The following is an 18,786-nucleotide window of genomic DNA, read 5'->3' on the forward strand; positions in this document are numbered from 1 at the left end:
TCCTATGCTTACCTGGCATGGGAAACGATATTTAGATAGGTTACATGCGCGTTACTAGGATTTAGGCTGCCTTATTCTCCCTGTCGAGAACTTTACCACTTCTGTGCTGATCGTCGCGCACTGCGCCATATGGCTGACGCGTTTTGATGATATATACGCTGCATCAGGGGGGCGGCTTATAAAACAGGCGGTGTCATAATAAGTACCTGTAAGCAGAATAATCCCTTGCGTTCCTTAAAGAAGTCGTGTTTTATTAGGGATTTTGGTTGCTGAAAACTAATTCACATAGCGATTAGACAATAGAATTTACTCGCCATAAGAGAGTGGTAATCGTGATCGAGTATCGGAGCGTGCTAGCTCCTATAGCCCCTTCCATAGACTAATGCGTTATATCTTCCCAGACACATATCTAAATTTTGCTAAAGGATTTATCTTGTGTTTGAAGTTTAAGGATCATGCCCAGTAACTAAACCTGCACACGCGGACTCGGTGACTCGTTCCTCTCGTTAGAGACTAGAGACTACGCTTACGATTCAGTAGATAAACTATCCTAGAACAAGCATAGTTTACGCTGCATATAATTTTGTGGAAATGCAAAGCACAGACACCTGAATCAACTTCAGTAAGGGGCCGAGAAGAGAGAGGGGGGGGAGAGAAAAGGGGAGGAGGCTGGCATTTTTGCTCAGGATACACTATATAAGGACTGCAGATCAGATTTATTACATTTCGAGGAAAAGAAAACCAATCCACCTAATCCAATAAATCCATCTCAACAGACTACTGGAAAATGAAGTCCTTAAAATCTCTATTATTCCAAGTGCCGTTGATACTTGATGTGGCTTTCGCCAGCGATGTCATAACGGATCCTGAAAACGCCACTACATTTGCTCTGACGGTAATTTTCTCATACTGTCATAACCATTTGTTGTGATACTTACTTTTTGATCCCCATAGTACGGCTTTCCATTGCTTGGCTTTGCCCAAGTATCACTATCAGCTTTTAAGAATGGCGGAGTGAATCAACTTCAGCGATCACCTGGGTTGGCAAACGCATCTTCAACCAGTGTTGTAACTCCCAATGTAGACACTCTTTACGGCATCGGCATCTTTGATCTTGCCGTGGATGACATCGTGGTCACTATTCCATCCATCCCGGAGAACGAACGTTACTATAGCTACGCTTTCTTTGATCCGTAAGACCGCACCAGTCTCCTAACCAACACATGAGCCGATATTAACACTTGACATGTTAATGACAGGTTTGGATCCAATTTCTTTAATCTCGAGTCTGAGCCAGTATCAATCCCACCGGGAAAGTATTTACTACGACGTGGCAGTAAGACATGGGGATTTGAAAAGTCAAATAACAAGGAGTACCAAGGTTATATCGACTCTCCCACAGGCAATGGTGTTTTCCTCACGAGAATTGAAGTAAAGAACAACAATACGGACGTTATGGTGGTCGAGGGTTATCTCAATGGAACAAACATGTCTCCCATTCCTCGTGAATCTGGAGACCCTATACCAGAATCACCCCCTTTAACGCCAGCAACATTTGCTGCCCTGGAAGGCTTGTCCACGCCACAACAAACTCTTGAACTGACAGCTCGCTTACAAGCTGCAAACCCTCCTTTCAATGTAACCGATGTTGCATTTATTGATGCGACACTGTTTGCTGCAGGTATCCATAACGGCACATATCATCAGCCTGCAGGGGTTGACCTGGAAAAAGCCAATAGCTTGGCAGATGCTGAGATTGGAGTCTACACCCAGGCCGGTCGTCAGCTGTTAGGTAATCAATGGGCCCGATACAATCTTCAAGGGTTGTATGGGAACAACTTCGCCGCCCGCTCATTGTTAGCACAAATTGGATATCTGAACCTGCAGGAATCTCAGGCAATATATCCATTCTCGCTCACAGAAGAAGGCGGCACTACATCTATTGCGCATAACGAAGCACTTTTATATACCTTCGTTGGGGGAAAACCACCAACTCTGTCACCAGAAGGATTTTGGAGTGTCACTATGTACGACGCCGAGCATTTTCTGATTGCCAATTCGCTCAATGTGTATGCTCTTGGCGATCGGAGTAATCTCACTTATCCTGACGGAACCCCTGTCTATGGGCCAACGTCTGGGCCAGAGAATGATGCTCGCGCATTCCAGATTCTCATTCAGGCGGCTGATATTGCCCCTCCGATCAACTGGACAAACAAGTTCGTTTTGAATGCTCCATGACGAATTCCCGAAGATCTTCAACTAACAGTTATCTTCTAGTTGGCTTCCTGCTCCCAGTAATGGAAACTTTTCTACAGTCCGTAAGTCAGACAGGCGATCTATCAAACTACTTTGGTAAAAGTTTAGCTAATGAAACATGCAGTTCGTTTATATGGTCCAACTTCGGCATTGACAGACGGATCGTGGACGTACCCGACAGTAAGCAAGATCCCTGCGATTACCATGTGAATTGCTCAGCATAGACATGCTTCTCTACTTTCTGCTCTATCTTGGTTTGGTAGAATTAGTTCCTTTCTTTGATAGACCATTTTACATCTAGCGTTGAATATATAAATATACTCTTCGTTTTTTAATAGATGAATATTCAATCTTGAAAATACTACCCTGTTGTTTCATTTATGTTGACATTTGACGCCGTGAGGCGAGACTGCTTTGTAGTCTTGGTTTCCATCATCCACTATATCAGACGTCTTAACATCACTCCGGCACTCAATAGATGCACAATCAGTCCTCTCTATCTCATTGAAGGTGTTGAGGCATTATCAGCAATGCGGTACCTTTCTCAACTTGATCCACAACATATCTAGCACACCGCTAGTCATAGAGTAATCTATAAGTATAGGCGGGCACAAGGGACTTCTTCTTGCACGTATTTTCGCGCTTGAGCGATGTACCCTATTTTTTCCCTCGCGCTTTAATTGGTCTAATTACAAAAAAGATACAAATATTCTGCTTTAGCACCTTCAATGAGATGCTTTGCTCATGAAGATTTGTCAAGTTGACAAGAACTGAGCACCCTGTATATTTGTCACCTGTAAGGGGTAGTATTACTATTGACGGCGTTACCAAGGGCCAAGTAATACTGATGCCAGACCAATTGCGGTATAGTTTACGCTCTCACAGTTGTTGATGAGCCAATCCCAACTTTTCAGGCTTGGCCCTTGTTTCTTTCTCCATCCGATGCTAAGCCACGTACCATATCGGAAGCCGGCAATGCCACAGCAGAGCCTGACTCGACCTTCTAAGCCTCATTCGTGGCCCGTTGCTCTGGCGCCGGAAAATCATCTCCGTAGCCATTCTTGTGCACCAAGCAACTCATCTGGGGTAGAGGATATAAAAACTTATCTTGCTAGGCGTTGCTGAAGCTTCTAGAGCGCTACATGTACTAGGAATCGATACAAGAAGCAGCGGAATGCTCCGAGGCCAAAATTATGTCATCACGGCGATCACATCAGAATTCTCACCACGGCTGTCAACAGTGTAAAGATGCGCGCAAAAAGGTACGAGACATAAGCATCAACTGCATAATCGAGAGTAACCAGCACCAGTGTGACGAGCAGCAACCAGAATGCGGACGGTGCCAATCCAAAAAGCGCCGATGCCGATATCGCCATCTGCTCTCTTCCTATAACGCATTTCAGGTATGCGTGAGCATCGTGAAGCAAGGGATTCCCGTACTTACATCTCCTACTAAGACAAAAACAAAAACCAATGCCGTCCCCTGCTCTCCGAATGACGCCGAGTTCGGCTCGTCATCAAAGCCAAGATTGATTTCGTCACCCTTGTCGCATTGTGCTTCTATCTTAGCCGGCCGCAATGAGAGTCTTTATCTCACACATCATTACTTTACAGTGATCTCGCCAAGCGCTACCTGCACTCAACCTCATCTGGAAAATTTCCACGGATGGGCTTCGGCAGTTCAGCAACATTGGCCCATGTTCGAGTTTGTCCAATATGGTATCTGCGCATTATCATCGCTGCACCTTGCATGTAAGGCAGATGGACCAGAAGCCAGAATGGCGCATCTCGCAAATGGCATGAGGTTTCAGAATGCTGGGATATCTCATTTTCGCATTCTTCTCTCATCAGATGGGGATTTGTCTTCGTCCTTGTCGGAAGCCTGCATAACATTCTCAGGCATCCTGTCTTTATGCGCCTTCTCTTCCGCATCAGCTAGCCGGTCTTCAACTCGTTTGACCAATAGAAAGCTTGCTACAAACCCAATATTTGACATCATACAGGTCATATTCTTGATTCGTGGCGTCAAAGCGCTGAATAGGCTACATGAGAGTAAGAAAAAAAGTTCCTTCTCTACCGGGCAGCGGTGCGTCGGCCTTTCTAAATTTTTGCGGCAACGATGGGAAGCCAATCATGGTCACCATCATCTAGCCACATTGAGCGGCATTTCTGATGGTGAGGCTTCCCTGGATATGCTCACAGAGTATATCCAGTGCACTATGTCATTGCCAGGAGCTACAGCCGACATGCAACAAAAATCATGTCAAGAGATTTTGCGGGAGGATCATATCAAAGGCATATATTTAACCACAATCATCCAGTTGAAGCCAAGTATTTGTTGTTATGGTCTGTGGCCTGGCATTGCTCGTTTCGTATACAGGTTCGCTGCGATTACACATACGGGTTTCTTAGCTCTACTGAAACAACGACAACCAGTAGCGTTGATAATATTGGCCCATTACGCCGTCTGCTTACATGCTCTTAGACAATATTGGTGGACCGGCGGCCTTGGAAGAGACATCGTTGTTGCCGTAGTGGATGAGTTGGTCACCAGGGAAGACAGTTTGCAGGACGATGTGCCTTGGTCTCAGCTAATGGCGTGGCCAATGCGAGAAGTGAGCGTAGAAATGAAAATGAGAAAGAATCTTTAATTTTTAATTCTACATGTCTTTCATCTTATGCGTAAGCAGTTGAATGCCAGAGACTGCTTCCCTGGCCCCTTAATTTACGCGGGAGTGAGCATTGAGTGTTTTTTCCCCTGATACTAGTAAGAAGTTTTATCCGTTATGAAGGAATTAATAGAGGAGTTGCAATGGCTGTATTAACTAGCTAGTGTAATAGAATATATACAGGTTCCTGGAATGAAAGAAAGGGCTGTTGAAGTCCGCATTGTCCAATTATCGGCATGTGTAGGTCAGTAAACTTATGTCTAAAGTAGATTCTGCCAAAAAGCACAACGCTCACGGTCAATTTTGGCCGGCGTCACAATCTCAATTCCCGTGGTGGTGAGGTTCATTGTCATAGCGTCAAGTCCATATTGCGGGATTGGAGGTAAATTTTGGCCAGCGGGAATACCAGTATCCACGAAACTCGAAATGTACGCTTGAAAAGCGCTAGCAACGGTTTGATTGATAGCCCCTGTGCTGTTAAATTCATAAGCCAAATCCTGCCCGTGAATGCCTGGGTAGACAGAAAACTCATCTATTACTCAAGTTGTTAGTAAAATCAACCATTATTTCCATGGACGGAAACCAAAATTAGGATTAGAGAAAGGAGTAGTTAGGAGGCTAACAGGAGTAAGTCGCATTATTATAAGCACGACCCATATAGTCTACATTGCAGACTATGCCAACATCTGCAAGTGTAGTAGAAGCCCGTTCGAATTCGTTCGCGTAGCCATAACTTCCATCAAAAATAGGTGGGTAGAGGCTGCTTTCAATGAATGTCATTTCACTAGCAGTCAAATTGGTAAAGAGGCTCTGCAGTAATTGAGGGTAAGTGCCACTGAGCATCAGCAGAGGATTCGTAAAAACAAGGCCTTCATCCACATTATGACCGGCGTATATGTTGACATTTTGATGAAATGAACCATTTTCGAATAGCAAACCCGGCTGAGCGGGAACATATGTCCCATCAACGGTGACCCCATATATGCCACCACCATAGGAGGAATTGAAGGCTTGCATTTGATTTGCCATGATTAATTGCTCCGAAGGAAGAGTGCGGGCCTCATCAAGGGAGCCAACTCCCAGTAGATCCAGAAATTCTTGAAATCTCTGGTTTTGTGTATCAAGATTAGAATTAATTGAGAAGGCCGGCGATTGGGCCACAGCTTGTGTAAATGGAAGCACGTCGCCTTGCCCCCCAAATGCCGTCAGGTGGTGCACGATGGAACCGGCTCCAGCAGACTCTCCCGCAACAGTGACACGACTCTTATCGCCGCCAAAAAGGTGAATATACTGCTGAACCCAGTCCATTGCCAGGCGTTGATCATGGAGCCCGTTATTAGGGAGCCCTCCACTGTTTTCGAATAAGGGACCAGCGAGCCAACCGAAAGCACCCAAACGATAATTGATGGACACAAATATAAGAGTGTCATTGCTTTGTTGAAGCACTGCCGAGGGATTTATGAGGACATTGCTGTCACCCGTTTTATCCCCCTGCTTATAGCCGCCTCCATGTATCTGTTCAATTCATGTTTAGAGACGGAGGGGAAAATTGTTTGCTTAACACATTTTTCGACGCATGGGAACTGAGACACTTACCCACAAGTATACTGGGGCTTTCATGCCGCTACCCCTGCCGTCAAAGACTTTTTTGGGAACAAAGATGTCTAGGAATAAGAAGTCTTCAGTTGTTCGGGGATCTAAAGGTGGAATCTTGGCATTTTGCTGTGCTTGTTCCCCAAGCATGGCTGCTTTGGCAAAAGGAACACCGTTGGTATAGGCCTGTACAAAAGCGTTTGATCCGCTATTCCAGGCGGCTATTGCTTGCGGGCATATTACGCCAATAGAACCATTATTGACATTGTTGCTATGTCCTTCGACAGGCTTTGGTGCTGTAAAGCGCAGTTGTCCTAGGGGAGGTTGGGCATATCGAATGTTAGAAAAGTTATAGAATCCTTGGTCTTTCTATATTAAATGAAGCCCATTAGCATAGTTATATGCGTCTGAAAGAAGAGACGCACGTTGAATAAAATTGCCTGATGCAGTTCCTATGTTGCCACGTCAGCTCACATTGCATCAAATTGACGTTGCTTGTTTCGTTGCTACCTACATATCCGAGGTCAACAACGGGAAGATCCGGCGTGACAGCGTCTCCGAGAACTAGGGCGGCACAAAAGCCTGACCAAATGACAGAATAAAGCATAATTTACTTTCCTACAACAGGATATCGGCCGTCATAAAGATGAATGGTTAACAGAAAGTAAGGGTGCGCAGCTAAGATGAGCAGAAAGAAGGAAAGAAAGAGAGAATTGATTGCAAACAACTTTCTTTTTATAACGTAGAGATGATACCTCTGGCTACCAAATACTAAACGGCAGATGGTATTTCGCAGTAATGGCAATGCTTATATCCGCATTACATTAGGCCTGTCTGCGCTGATGATAAGGAAGATGGCTTTGCTAAGCCCCCCAGGCCTAGCACCCTTGGTCGTGACGCTTAGTCCAACATAGTATCATTTACGATGCTGACTTACGCCTAGTGATAGTCAAAAGTTAGGTATAGAGGCAAATTACCTTTTTAGGTAAAGTTTACGCATCGTTTCATCGATACGACTCAGGGGCTAGAATCATGTCGAGTTCTTCATGGATAGACCGATAGAGTTTGGCATTTCAAACGTAAATTGAATTATATAATGAAATACTTTCCGTCGGGTTTGGCAGCAAATTGCAAACATAAATATAACGTTATTGTGAGTCCGGAACCCGCTGCTATCAGACTACTCCATATCAGACATTTACATTTTGATTTCATCCTCCGGTCCATCTTCTCCAGTATGAGTAAAATGGCACATCACCTTGATTCGCGGTTCTTAGGTGGTCTGTTTAAGTCCTCCGACTCAAGTACAACCTGTGCCCGGCCAGAAACTAACGATATTGGCGATGTACTACCAATTGGTATCACGGTCCAGGAACTACTATTCTATGCTACTCTAGTTTGTCTTGGCCTAACAACAATCAGCTCCTTTATGCTGATTTTGCGGCACGCGGCTCACTATACCAAGCCAAAAGAACAAAAACAGCAGATTCGCATAGCCGTGTTGCCTATTATATACAGCATTATTTCGCTCTTGTCTATCCGCTTTTATCAAGACTCTATATACCTCAAGCCATTAACTCAGGTGTACGAGGCATTTTGCGTTACGGCATTGTTTTCATTATTCATTGAGTACTTATGTCCCAAAGAGGACCTCAGATTAGCATATTTTCAAAACCTGAGGATTGAAGATAAGAAAGGAAATGCGTTGCCAAATGGAGGCATTAGGTGGATCAATGTTGGTTCAACTCGTGTCTCCATCTACTTTGATCTCTCAGCTTACAAGGCGATAGAAAGCATGGATAATGGTTTTCCAATACCCTGTCACAAAGACACTATCCGCCGTCGTAGAAATTACGACGCAGGCCGGAGGTGTGTATTGCGTCAATTCGCTGAGTCCTAAATATGCACACTTATGGGTAGGCTTCTTTTGTCCCACTTCTCTTGGTTTCCCCCTCTTCCTCGAAATTTTCTTATTCGGGGCACTAATATTGTTTCAAAGCTTCTCTTAATTGACATCTTCATCATCGGCGGCGCTCTCAGTGCAGTGTTCAAAGTATATAGGCGATGCAGAAGCGACTTCAAAGGGACAAATCGTGCTTTTGGTAAATTGATCACCTTCAAGGGGATTGTCCTTCTACAATTCCTGCAACAGGTCAGATTTTTGAGATTCAGCTTTTAAATAATATGCTAATAAATTGCACCGAAAAGATTTTATTTGGGTTCTTAAACGGGCAGCTATTCCACGCCAACAACGTCCTGACATATAACGACATATACTACGGCATTCCAATGATGCTGACAGCCATTGAGGCCCTCTTGTTTTCAGTAATATTCCATTGGTCTTATTCGAATAGAGACTACTTGCAACCCTTTACGCGTTCAGAGTCTCTGCTGGGCATTTTGAAAGCCATCATTAGCGCAATAAACGTATCTGACATTGTCGCATCAATATGGACAGCCTGTCGGGGAGGGCCATATGCCTTGTATCTCAAATATTCTTCACCTCTTGAAAGCTCAAGATCATCAAGTCAAGTTGAACTGAGACCAATGCATCAAGATGAGACAATGCAGTCTTACTGAGGTTGCTTGTGGCGTTGGATCAATTTTTATCATGGAGCAGCTCTTATTCAGGCTGCTTGCTTTCGTTCACGCCACGCACAGCTCGCAGGCTGTCAAATGGCCAGAAATGAAAGAGCATTGAAAAACTTGATAGCAATAGAATAATGTTATACTTAAAAGAGAAAGGGACCTTTTAAAAACTTCCGTTTTAAGAACTATGCGAATACAGTCGCTTACATTACAAGTTTCTTCTACATCATTTACTTTGCAGGAGAGGTAGCTCAGGGACACCGACGTGTGAACGAGTATTCCTTGCTTGTAGGCCACTAACAAATGGATCGGATGCGCTTACATAGCTCAATTAGCCCTGGCGTCACCAGCAGCTAGATGAATCAGGCATTTATGACAACCAACTTGGGGTGCTAGTTAGCAAAATCTCCTTTATTTACTGGGAGAAGCCGAAGTTGGAATAGCGTAGAGCGTCCTGATGGGCTGGCTAACAGAGTGAAATGAAAATGAGAAGATGGTACGAAGCTAAACGAGGCGCCAGAGAAGCTTCAGATGCGCCATGGAAGGCGATTTGCTTCACCAGTCCAAGCACATACGACCGTAGGTAGTGGAGAATTCGGGGTCCCGTCTGCTCCCCCATAGACAAGCCACTAACCGGCGGATTAGTAGTTGAGTGGGTGACCATCAGCGAACACCGGCTGTTGTATGTTTTTCTTTTTGGGGTTTTCTCTCTTTTTATATTATTTTGTTGTTGCGATCTAATCTTGCGGTCTCCCTAGATGTGTGTTGGGTGTGTTGCATTGAATGCGGGTGAGAAGAGCCTAGTCTCTTTTCGGCCAAGCACATACAGGGTAATTCGGGCTGCCAGTCTTCAAGACTCTTTGACGGGGAACACTCAGTAACCCCTCCCTTAGAAGAAAAATTAGAAAAAGAAAGAAAAGAAAAGAAAGTATTCATCTCCCATTTGGAATACTTCTTTGTACTGCCCCTTTGTTGTATTGCAAGCATCTAAGTTATTTTACCATAAGTGCTGGTTGGCGTTGTCTTACTTTCGGGTTTACTACCGGGGACCCGTATTACCTAGATTATCATTCTCGATCAATAAGGTTAAGATTTCTTTATTTCCTTGAAAAAGCTCACCGTATGAGCCTCCTCCTTAGTATATATTTCTAATATGAACACCACCAAACCTTTAGAAAGCTATTCTGTCGAGTCAATAAAGAAGAAATTACACGTCCATTCATAGTGCATCCTACCTATTGGGAAAGCAGGTCAGCTATTGTATAATACCCCTGATCAAAAGCTAGGTATTCTGCTGTGCAGCCATCAAGAGTAGTACTCTTTCGATCGGCGCCATTTTCCACAAGAAATTTAACTATTTTGTAGTGCCCATAATATGATGCTATATGCAACGGTGTCTCACGATTAACGGTTGGAACCGATATATTGGCACCGGATCCAATAAGCAATCTCGCAATCCTAAGATGCCCAAAACGTGAAGCGCAGTGAATTGGTGTCCAACCACTTATATCTTGACAGTTGATGTTAAGATCCCTTCGAGTAAGTAATAGCTGAACAATTTGGAAATGTCCATTTTCTGACGCATAGTGTATTGCCGTCGTACCCCCCTTATCCGTGGCTTGGGCATTAATAGTGCTGTGGCCCAGCAACAGTTGGACAATTTGATGGTATCCATACATTGCAGCCAGATGTATTGGGGCCACAAGGTCATTATCTTTGGAATTGATGTCGATGCCATTCTGTTTAAGCAGATGTTGAACAATTTGGAAGTGCCCATACTTTATAGCCGAATGCAGCGCTGTACGATTTTCGATATTCTTAGCATTTAATGTAGCCTTTTCATCAAGTAGCAACTGAACGATTTGAAGATGCCCATTTGCCGCCGCAAAGTGTAAAGAAGTCTGGCCATGAATATTTGCAAAATTAATATCGATATCTTTGTGACTCAATAGCAGTCGAACAATCCCTAAACTGCCAATAATCGAAGCTGATTGTAATGCTGTAAAGCCGTTCTTAGCTCTGAAGTTGATTCGAATGTTCTCTTGCTTTAGAAGCTGTTGGACAATATGTAAATGTCCACACTTTGTTGCAATGCTTAAGGGCGTAAAACCTTCGTTATTCGTCGAGTTAATATTGATATGGTCTTCAGCAAGAAGCATGTCAAAAATCTTTGAATTGCCTTGGTGAGAGGCCATAGTCAATGCAGTTTCACCATCATCACTCCTGAGGTTGATATTCTTAATGCCTTTAGCCAGAAGGAGCCTAACCATAAGCTCGTCACCCCTTTTGACTGCTACTAGTAGCGGCGTTTGCCCGATCAAGTCCGTTCCGTTTATATCGATCCCATCTTCATCGAGCAGCAATCGGAAAATCTCCGTATACCCATAGATGGTTGCGATAAGTAGCGGTGATTGATCTGCATCATTTCGTGTGTTAACTTCATTATCAGCATGAGCGAGTAAGAGTGAAACTATTGACTCGGATCGGTTGTCAACCGCATGCCATAGAGCTGTTGCACCATCTTTATCTTGGAGTGTCACATCGATGTTTTCCACAGTCAGTAGACGTTCAGCCACCCCGCTTTGTCCCTTCTTTGCCGCTATTGCCAACGCAGTCCGGCCAGCAGCGTCTACTGCATTGACATTAATGCATTTAAGAAGCAACAAATCAATGATCTTTTCAGCTCCATTCGCAGTTGCTATATGCAAAAGCCTATTCCCGTCCTCGTCTTCGATGTTGGGATCGATGGTTTTCTCACTAAGCAATAGCTCCACAACTTCTTTGTGACCGTTCAGAGTCGCAATGAGAAGCGGTGTCTCATGATATCGATTCCTGGCGTTGATCTCAATATCATCTCTTGCAAGCAACTGTTGAACCGCGCCTTCACGCCCAACTGTAGCCGCCCAAGAAAGTGGGGTTTGGCCCTGATTGTCCCTCGCATTAACATCAATACCATGAGCAGAAAGTAGAATACTGGCTAGTGTTTCATTCCTACTTTCCACAGCATAGAAAAGGGGAGTACGACTCCATTTGTCCCTGATATTAGTATCAATATCAGGCGTAGCAAGTAGAACCTTGATTAATTCCGTATTGCGCTTCTCGATTGCAGCGATAAGGGGAGACTGGCCTTTGTCGTTCTTGATATTTATATCAATGCCCTGCACAGCAATTAGAGCGTTGGTTGCATCTTTATTTCCACTCTCCATCGCGCAGAACAGGGGGCTCTTGCCCTCAGCGTTCTTGATGTTGACATCGACGTCATGCGCAGCAAGTAAAACATTCATTTTCTCCCTACTCCCGGATTTTGCAAGCCATCCTAACAGTGTTTCGCCAGATCTATCTCTGTAGTTGATGTTGGCGCCACGCTTGATCAGCAGTTGTGCTAACTCCAGGTCCGTATTTCCCTTCATAGCGTGCCAGATGGGTGTCTGACTATTCAAGTCGCGACAGTTGATATCGATATTATCAGTGTCAATCAGTAACTTTGCAACTGTTATATTATTTCCTTGTACTGCTTCCACCAGTGGTATGTTGCCGTCGTTATCCTTTGCGTTGATATCAATGCCTGGCTTACTCAGCAATGATTTGACAACGGCTTCATTGCCTTTGAGAACTGCGATGAAGAGTGCGGTGTAACCTATCAGGTCTTTCGCGTTTATATCAATCCCGTCTTTCGTTAATAGCAGTTCAACAGTTGCAGTGTCGTTGATGAGAGCTGCTTGTAACAATGCCGTTTGATCCTCCTTGTCAGTGGCATTAATATCGATGCCGCTTCCATCACAGAGAAGGGCCTTAACCATAAGTCTATCTCTCTCAGCCACTGCCCATAGCAAAGGAGTCTGCCCAGCATGATTTCGACTGTTGATGTCGAAATTACTATGGCTTGAAAGCAATTTCACTAGAGCAGTATCCCTGTGGCTGATTGCTGACCATAAAAGATTCATCCCATCTGGCCCTTCGAAGTTGACGGAAACATCGCTTCTGGCTAGCAGTAGCTCAATCATATTCGTATATATGTCTTCCTTATTGGCTAATTCGTGCCTCTTGAGACCAAATGAACCATTTCCGTATTCCGAATTCACCGAATCTGCGGAGCCTTCTGTGTCTTCTGAAAGCTCTGAATCTTCCCAGTCGTCCGAATATTCCGCGTGTTTTGAGCCATGTTCAAAGTGGACAGCTCGAGGACTCTTCGGACCTCGGCGAAACCGGAAAGAATGGAAACGTCTAGATGCTGGATCATTTAGAGTATCCGGATGAAGGCTGTGCTTATTGTGAGAATGCTCACTCTCTTTTTCACGCAAAGACCTGCTCTGCCATCGGTAGTACTCAGCCAGCAAGAGTGGCGTCCGGCCAGAGCGGTCTATCCCATTAACTTTGATTCCTTCCGCTCTCAGCAACATCGTAAGAATCGACAACCGCCCTGTACTAATAGCGCACCATAGAGGCGTCTGCCCGTGAATGCTTTTGCTATTGATATCAACGCCCTCTGAGCAAAGAAGTAGCCTGGTTATCTCCTCATTTCCCATAGTTACAGCCCACCACAGCGGAGTCCGATGTTCTTGGTCTTGCGTATTTACGTCAACGCTCTTGTTTAGAGTCAAAAGCGTTTTAACCGTGACAGCGTCCCCGCGCTTAGTAGCCCATAATAGAAGTGCCTGGCCATCGTCGTCTACCGCGTTAAGATCGACATCGCTTTTCGACAGGAGTGCCTCAAACATTCTTCTGTTTCCCTTATGCAGAGCCTTCCTTAGTATGGTTTGACTGATATTGTTTCGAATATTGGCGTCTCGATGGAATAGTAATTCAACCACCACCTCATTCTCCGTCTCGACTGCCCACCATAGTGGACTTTGGCCAAAATTATCCACTGTGTGGGAATCAATACACTCGCTATCCAGTAAGAGTTTGACCACCTCTGTATGTTCTCCCGCAGTTGCCCATAAGAGCGGGGTTTTATTAAAGTCGTCTTTTGTATTGATTTCGATGCCATCCATTCCTAGTAACGCCTCAACCAAGACACTATGACCCTTTTTAGCCGCCCATAGCAAGGGCGTTTGGCCATAGTTATCTTTGATGTTCGCATTGATTCCATCTGTAGCTAATAATAGCTTGAAAGCCGCCTCATATCGTTTCTTAGCTTCTCCTGATAGTGGCGTTGGATGCGATTCTGTGTTGTCGTCAGGCTTCTCGTGCGATGGGGGTAATCGAGTATTTCTCCTTAGTCCCCTCGCTTTTCTATTGTCTTCTTCTTCTTCAGCGATTGAAAATTTGTTTCCTGTAGAGTATCGCATTGCCACTGTCAGAGGTGTGTGCCCATTTTTATCTGTGACATTAACATCGATACCGCCCTTTGTAAGTAAGAGTTCCATTATTGCAGTATAACCCTCTTGGGTTGCAAACAGAAGTGGTGATTGGCCGGATCTATTCTTAATGTTGACATCCACGTTCTCATTACAAAGGAGCAGTTGAACTACTGCCTTGTATACCTTCTTGGTTGCCCACCAAAGTGGCGTCAGCCCATCTCTATCTTTGGTATTGACATCAATGCCAGGCACAGTAAGTAGCAGCTCAACCGTATTCTCATTGCCGAAGCGGGCTGCCCAAAGCAATGCCGTTTGTTGGAATGCGTTCTTAGTGTTTATATCCGCCCCTTCTGTGTCAAGGAGGTATTTGATCACAGCTTCGTTTCCACTCACAGCTGCCCACCACAATGGTGTCTGATTGTTTCGATCTGTGGCCTGAACATCGATGTCTTTATGGCCAAGTAGCATCCTAACGATTTGACTATGCCCTCTCTCGCTCGCAAATAGAAGAGCAGTCTGATGATAGCTATCCTTGGCGTTGACATCAATTTCCTCAGTTGCAAGCAATCTTTGAACTATGGCTTCATGTCCACATATTGTTGCATATAATAGCGGCGACTGATCGTTAAGATCTTTGACATTGACGTCGATGTTGGCGTCGGAAAGCAAAAGGGCGACGACATCTTCATGTCCATTTTTAACGGCCCATAAAAGTGCATTTTTGCCGCTCTGGTCCATAACATTGATATCCACATTATTGAAGTCAAGAAGAAGTTTGACCACAGACGCGTGTCCATATCTGGCAGCGAGTAGCAGTGGCGTATGGCCGTAATGATCTGTAGAGTTTATATCAACGTTCTCTTTGGTAAGCAGAAGTCGGACGACCGTATCGTGTCCCCTCTGAGCAGCTCGCCCCAGTGGTGAGTGGTTATATTTATCCTTCAGGTTGACGTTAATTTCCCCCTTTTCAAGAAGTAGTTTGACAGCTTCGTCATCTCCATTTCTCGCTGCCCACCAAATTGGAGTTTGATCGTGACTATTTCCCATGTCAATGTTGACATTTTCTTCATGAAGAAGCAACTTCATGATAGAAATATCTCCATTACGGACTGACCACCATAGTGGCGTCTGATTGTGATCATCTCCCATATTAATGTCAATGTTACCCATGGTAAGTAGTAACTTCACCACAGATTCATGTCCGTTCTTAACTGCAAGAAGGAGTGCCGTTTGGTCAAGATCATCCCTAACATTGGCGTCAATTCTATCAGCTATAAGCAATGATGCAGTGGCGTTGTAATGTCCTTCCTTGGCCGCCCACATAAGCGGCGTTTGCCTATTCTTATCTCGGGAGTTGGGATCAATAGTCTGCCTTTGAAGCAGAAGCTTGACCGCTGCCTCGTAACCACTACCCGCAGCATATGAAAGTGGCGTCCGGCCAAAACCATCATCTGCGTCCAGTGTTTGGCCATCGATTGTGTTTTGAAGCAGTTCCGTAATTCCGAAATATGCCGCTAAATGTTGCCCAGTTATTTTCTTAGGAAATTGCTGACTGTAATTCGAGTCATTCCAGGTAGGTTTAGAAGTCATCATGACTTGGCTTGACGCCTGCACTTTGGCATCACACCTAATAAAGGCTATGGCTGGTTGTGGGAGTGGTGAAAGAATATGAGCATGATGGCCCCAATTATGAGCAGAGTAATTGTACAACGGATTGGAAGCTAGTCGTTCCTCAAAGTCCTCATCTGTAGTGCAGAATCCACTGCGGAAGGCGCTGAAAGATAAATAAGTGATACAAGAATTAGCAATTTCGATCTCTGCATCTGGGAACCATTCTGTCTGAGTTCGCTCAAAGTATTCTTGTGCTGTATAGTGGACGAGTCGAACGATGCCAGATTGCTGACCAGATGGTTGATTAGGATATTGGTCAGATTGTTGATCAGATTGTTGTGTAATAGTAAGCAGGCCCGCACACACCAAGACAATGTCTTCGATACTGGTGAAATTTCGGTTGTCAAGTTCGTGGCGCCAATGCTCTACTGCGAGGGCATGCTGGAGCTCCGTTGTGGAAAGGGGCCTCTTTGCATGCACAATCCACGACAGAGCTCTCCTCGCCAGCTCTTTTCTCTGTGGGTGTTGACTATCGATCCGTGTCATCATGTTTTTGTATGCGTCGTCGTATGCTTCTGAGCCAACCGATAACTTGTCAAGGGCTTTACTGATATCTTTGGTTGTGAATTCTCCTGTCAATGCGTTTAGATGGAGCTTGGCAAGAAGAAACCTGTTGTAATTTAGTACATAAATGTAATGAGTGAATCAACAGTGCCTCACATTCCGCGCACGGAGCTAACGATTGCTTGCTCAATTTCGTTTCTCATTTCAATGTCATTTTGAACTGAATGCGATAGTAGGTGTAGATTTCCTTTCAAGTATTGTCGTATGTCTTCTTCTCTTGCACGTATTTCCATGAATATGCCACCTCTAAACCTGTCCGCGATCTCCGTGTCGGGCCTGGAAGTTGCGAATATATTTGCCGCCGATTTATTACGGAGACTGAAGATTTCCGCCAAGAATCTCATCCGACAGTCATTGTAAATTGTGCACTCATCAAGCGCATCAATAATTATGAAGATTTTCGAAAAATCTTTTGCCACAGTTTGCAGAGCTTGTGATAGTGCCTCCAATGAAGATGGGATTCCTTGAATGCCCTGCTTATAGAGGGTACTCACACAACCTGGCAGGGAGGGCCTTTTCTGCGCCAACTGTTTCAAGAGATTCCGCAGCAAGGTTTCAGCATGTTCTTCTCTCTGTCGGTAGTCAAAATAAACATATACAATCCCCGTATGTTCATCTCCATGAAATTTTGTGATAAGCTGATCAATCACTATGGATGCCAAGATAGTCTTTCCGGCTCCTGGAATTCCCTGGCACAGCAATACTTCTCCCGGTGTGCTGAGCCACGCCTGGTACTGCTTCGAATCCGTGAGCCATTGCCCTGTTCCTGGCTGCCGATTTCTGAAATAGTCATGATGCTGGATTGCATAATTTGTTGAGGAAAGCCAATTTAGAATCTCATCGCGATGTTCTCTTTTTTGCGCCTGGAGAAGACCAGATATTCCTTCTGATATACCTGCCAAATGTTATTTTTATGGTTCTAATATGTCGGAACAGCTTCCACGCTTACTAGAAAAAATACTCATTCTTTGCAAGGCTTCAACTCGATTTGGAGGAATCCGATAGAGCAAATCTTTCGCGTACGCGGCTGCCGCCATTGCTGCGTAGCCTCTCCATTCTGCATTCGAATGCGTATCGGCATAGTCACAAATGCCGCGAATGACTAGGCAGGGAAAATGGTTCATTAAGCCGGCTGCTTCGGTTTCAAAGCATAATATGTCTCTTTCAGCAGCCAGCTTATCTCTAATGTCGGCATTTCTCATAAGTTGGTTTGAAGAAGCGATTAAGCCGTAGTGGATCATTGGATCATCCTCGTTGCCATCCCGTCTAGAGCGTACTATCAAATTCGGTGCGCCCTCGCCACAATGAGTGCTGCAATTTATATCTTCAGCGAGAGGGTGATTGACGTTGCTTCGGTATAACCTATCTGTAGCAGGGTTTGGTCGATTGTACTTTTTTCTCAAATGTGGCTTTTTGTCGAAAATGCTGTTAATTGTTTCCTGGATTTGATGCTCTTCTATTTCATATTGGCTCTCAAGCCCGCTGACAGCCGTCCTTAAAATTGTTGGCGTTTGGTTAAGAAAACCTGTTTGTTGAAAGGTCTCATTTCGGAGAGTGTCCTCAAAGTCGTACTGAAATACACTCCCCTTTCCATCGCGGGAAACGCTGACTACCACGTCTCCTAGGCGAATGTCGTGCTTTTCAGTTGGGGCGCCCCCTCCAATGCCCACCATGAGACCAATTCTGATGTTCGGAAAGGTATGTAGCATATCTCTCGCTACGCTTGCCGCTGAGGAGAGACCGTATTCTCCATAGGGCAAGACCGCAATAACGATATTATGCTTTCCAATCCTACCCAGAACATAATCGTTGTCGTCATTCGTGGACACATGGTCCGGCGGCTCATGTTTTTCGTCAAGAAAAACGCATGCAGCAACATGCTCGATTGTTATTGCGCAAATCCAACCCACCGTATAATCATCGTTGACAAATTCTCGCTCAGAATCGCCACTAGCTGTCTCTGCTGCCAGTTTCCCCCTTGCTTCGGGCATTATGGGTTTCTTTCCAGAGTGAGATGTTTTCAGTGATGTATGTTCCCATACCTATGCATGGTTGCCTAGAATGAAATTGAAAGAGAGGGGTAAGGATTTAGCTGCCTTATTCGCGTAAGCGATGCTAAGAACTGATGATTGTCATTACAT

At 44.7% G+C, this 18,786-nt stretch overlaps 4 protein-coding genes across 4 annotated transcripts; 1 reads left to right on the plus strand and 3 right to left on the minus strand.

The window, feature by feature from the left end:
- Nucleotides 1-787: 787 nt before the first annotated feature.
- Nucleotides 788-2,595, plus strand: V8C40DRAFT_279294 (uncharacterized protein; the record flags this gene model as incomplete). Its single annotated transcript, XM_083221207.1, has 5 exons — nt 788-895; nt 955-1,193; nt 1,260-2,216; nt 2,278-2,318; nt 2,381-2,595. The coding sequence occupies 5 exons, from the start codon at nt 788-790 to the stop codon at nt 2,464-2,466; spliced, it is 1,431 nt and encodes a 476-aa protein (XP_083079074.1). The 3' UTR covers nt 2,467-2,595.
- Nucleotides 2,596-3,268: 673 nt separating this feature from the next.
- V8C40DRAFT_229858 (uncharacterized protein) lies at nt 3,269-3,723 on the minus strand (the record flags this gene model as incomplete). Its single annotated transcript, XM_083212573.1, has 1 exon — nt 3,269-3,723. A coding segment is annotated over exon 1 (163 nt), but the record flags the coding sequence as incomplete, so codon positions are not given.
- Nucleotides 3,724-5,110: 1,387 nt separating this feature from the next.
- Nucleotides 5,111-7,518, minus strand: V8C40DRAFT_279296 (Alpha/Beta hydrolase protein; the record flags this gene model as incomplete). The annotated part of the gene is made up of 7 exons (XM_083221208.1): nt 5,111-5,457; nt 5,549-6,440; nt 6,522-6,887; nt 6,944-6,970; nt 7,033-7,100; nt 7,456-7,457; nt 7,496-7,518. The coding sequence occupies 7 exons, from the start codon at nt 7,516-7,518 to the stop codon at nt 5,186-5,188; spliced, it is 1,650 nt and encodes a 549-aa protein (XP_083079076.1). The 3' UTR covers nt 5,111-5,185.
- Nucleotides 7,519-10,191: 2,673 nt separating this feature from the next.
- On the minus strand, nt 10,192-18,782 carry V8C40DRAFT_229861 (ankyrin repeat-containing domain protein). The gene is made up of 3 exons (XM_083212574.1): nt 17,595-18,782; nt 16,742-17,540; nt 10,192-16,691 (listed from the first exon to the last, which is right to left on the minus strand). Exons 1-3 carry the CDS (start codon nt 18,634-18,636, stop codon nt 10,343-10,345), a joined length of 8,190 nt encoding a protein of 2,729 aa, XP_083079077.1. The 5' UTR covers nt 18,637-18,782; the 3' UTR covers nt 10,192-10,342.
- Nucleotides 18,783-18,786: the final 4 nt, after the last annotated feature.

This window comes from Trichoderma camerunense (genome assembly GCF_050948025.1).
Source record: "Trichoderma camerunense strain CBS 138272 chromosome Unknown V8C40scaffold_1, whole genome shotgun sequence".
Lineage (NCBI taxonomy): Eukaryota > Fungi > Ascomycota > Sordariomycetes > Hypocreales > Hypocreaceae > Trichoderma > Trichoderma camerunense.